The 2,500-nt window shown below is 39.4% G+C and overlaps 1 protein-coding gene across 2 annotated transcripts in view; it reads left to right on the forward strand.

The window, feature by feature from the left end:
• LOC119599031 (cholinesterase 2-like) overlaps window positions 1-2,500 on the forward strand; it is a 14,331-nt gene that overhangs the window by 4,294 nt on the left and 7,537 nt on the right. For both annotated transcript variants that reach the window (XM_037948777.1, XM_037948778.1), the window contains exon 5: window positions 1,859-2,044. In XM_037948777.1, coding sequence (XP_037804705.1) covers window positions 1,859-2,044 — 186 coding nt within the window. The remainder of the gene's footprint in view (window positions 1-1,858; window positions 2,045-2,500) is intronic.

The following is a 2,500-nucleotide window of genomic DNA, read 5'->3' on the forward strand; positions in this document are numbered from 1 at the left end:
TTGGAGATATTTCTAATATTTTCTGGTAGTTGGTTCCAGATCACCAGTCCTCGGATTTGCATATTTCTAGCCCCGGTTTCTGTGTTCGATCTTTTGATATATAAGGAGTTATTTTGCCTTGTATGAACACCTGTTATGTTACCTGTTGTTTGCATAGGTAATAGCCAGTTTAGGTAATTTCCTTGTATGGCTTTGTGGATTAGAATACGTGTCAAAGTTATATTTCTGATGTACTTTTAGCCATTTTAGTTTGTTTATATGTGGTGTGATGTGGTCATGTTTGTTTGCATTTCCTACTGCTACTCTTGCCGCGAAATACTGTAGTTTTTGTGTCCTTTGCATTGTGTTTTGTTTGTGGAGCCCCAGGTGTTTAGACTGTAATTAATTATACTAAGTGCTAGGGTTTGTATAACAGCAATTCTTGTGTCTGTGGGTATTTTATTTTTGATGTGATTTAAGTACATCAGAGTGCCCATTACTGTAGATGTGATCAGTGTGTGTTTCAAATGTCATGTATCTGTCTACGTGTAGCCCTAGATTTTTTACTGTTGTGTTGGGTTTGATGCGGCAACCTTGGAAGTTTATAACTGTATTTGTGGATATTTTTGCTATGTTCTAACGGCTGCCTAGAATAATACGTTGTGTTTTTTGTTTCAGGCCAAGTTTTTTTTTCTGTTAGAGTCTGTTTGGTTATTCCTATCAATTCATATAGGTTGTTAACAGAGGCAGCCTGAAGAAACTGAGAGTCGTCGGCGTACTGAATAAGAAGACATTAATGAATATAATTAATAAGATTGGGCCTAGCATGGAGCCATGTGGAACACCGAACAAAAGTGGTTGCTTTGATTATACTTTTTCATGGATTTTGACTAATTGTGTTCTCGCGGACAGGTAACTTTTGAACCAAAAATGATCAATTTCGTGTCTGGTTAGTCTGTTTACCAGTAATTCGTGGCTGACACTGCCAAAGGACTTCGATAAATCACATAGAGAGCAATTTGATATGGTTGTTGTCTACATTTTTATGAGTTGCATTTGTGACCTTTAATAATGCTGTTTCGGTTGATAATGTACTCCTAAAACCGTGTTGCTTGTTAGATATAAGGTTATTCGCCTCCATAAAAGATGTTAATTAGTTTGCTAATTAACTATTTTCTCGAGAACTGTAGATATTACTGGTAGTATAGTGATGGGTCGATAATTATTAATCTCGTATCTGTCACCGGATTTGAAAATAGGTGTTATGATACCATGTTTCCAGAGTGATGTATAAACACCGGTGACTGTAGATGTATTAATAATGACTGTCAGATAATATTCAATTGCTGGTAAACTATCGGTTATGAAACTATGTGCAATGCTATCCTTACCCACGGAGCTCGTCTTTCTTAAGTGTTTTATTGTCAGGATAACTGTTTCTACTCCTACTGGCCGCGGTCTGAAAAGGTTTGTTATAGGCCTCGTTTCATTTATGCTGTGTTGGTATGTGGGGGCGGTTGTCTGTTCATAAGTGCGTCTACCGACTTCTGCAAAGAAATTATTAAAATGGTCTATGTTATTTATGGAAATGTCTGTATTTTGTTTCTTCTTAGGCACTAGTGTATTTACTAGTTTCCATTATTTCACCGGAATCGTTTCTACACCCACTGAGCTTACATAGGAGGAGTGTTTTCACATTTCTCTTCTTATGTTTGTATTCAGCCTGAAGGGTGGAGAGAGAGAGATAGAGAGAGTTGAGAAAGAGAGAGAGAGAGAGAGAAAGAGATACAGAGAAAAAACAAGTAAATAAATAAAAAGTGTCTATCCCTAAACGTGTTCCAAGCGTATAATGATTTTGAATAAGCTCTCTTTAATACAGGATTCTTATCGACGGAGGACGCGGTGATCCCAGGCAACCTAGGATTAAAGGACCAGGCGATGGCCCTCCGCTGGGTCAAGGAAAACATCCGTGACCTCGGCGGTGACCCACGCAAGGTCACCATCTTCGGCGAGTCAGCTGGGGGGGCGTCGGTCCACTATCACATCCTGTCTCCCTTGTCGAAAGGTCGGCCGTTTTGCGGTTTCCTTTTCTTTTCTTTTCTTCTTTATCGTCATCTTCTTCCTCTTCTTTTTGCCAGATGTATGTTACCTGTTTCCGTTTTCTTTTCGCTAGTTCTCTCCCTCTCTCGATTCTATGGTTCTCTCTCTCTCTCTCTCTCTCTCTCGCTCTCTCTCTCTCTCTCTCTCTCTCTCTCTCTCTCTCTCTCTCTCTCTCTCTCTCTCTCTCTCTCTCTCTCTCTTCTCTCTTCTTCTCTCTATTTCTCCCTTTGTTCTTATCTTTCTCTTCTCTATGTTCTTGCTTTCTTTATTCCCCTCTCCTTCACTACTTTTCTCATCTACATTCTCATCAGTTTCACCTCTTTTCCATCTTTTATTGTTTCCCCTCTTACTCCTTTTTATCACCTTTGTTTTGCCTCTCCTCCTCCTCTTCTTCCTCCCTCTTATTTTCCCATCCCATTCA

This window comes from Penaeus monodon, chromosome 42 (assembly GCF_015228065.2).
Source record: "Penaeus monodon isolate SGIC_2016 chromosome 42, NSTDA_Pmon_1, whole genome shotgun sequence".
In the NCBI taxonomy this organism is placed as follows: domain Eukaryota; kingdom Metazoa; phylum Arthropoda; class Malacostraca; order Decapoda; family Penaeidae; genus Penaeus; species Penaeus monodon.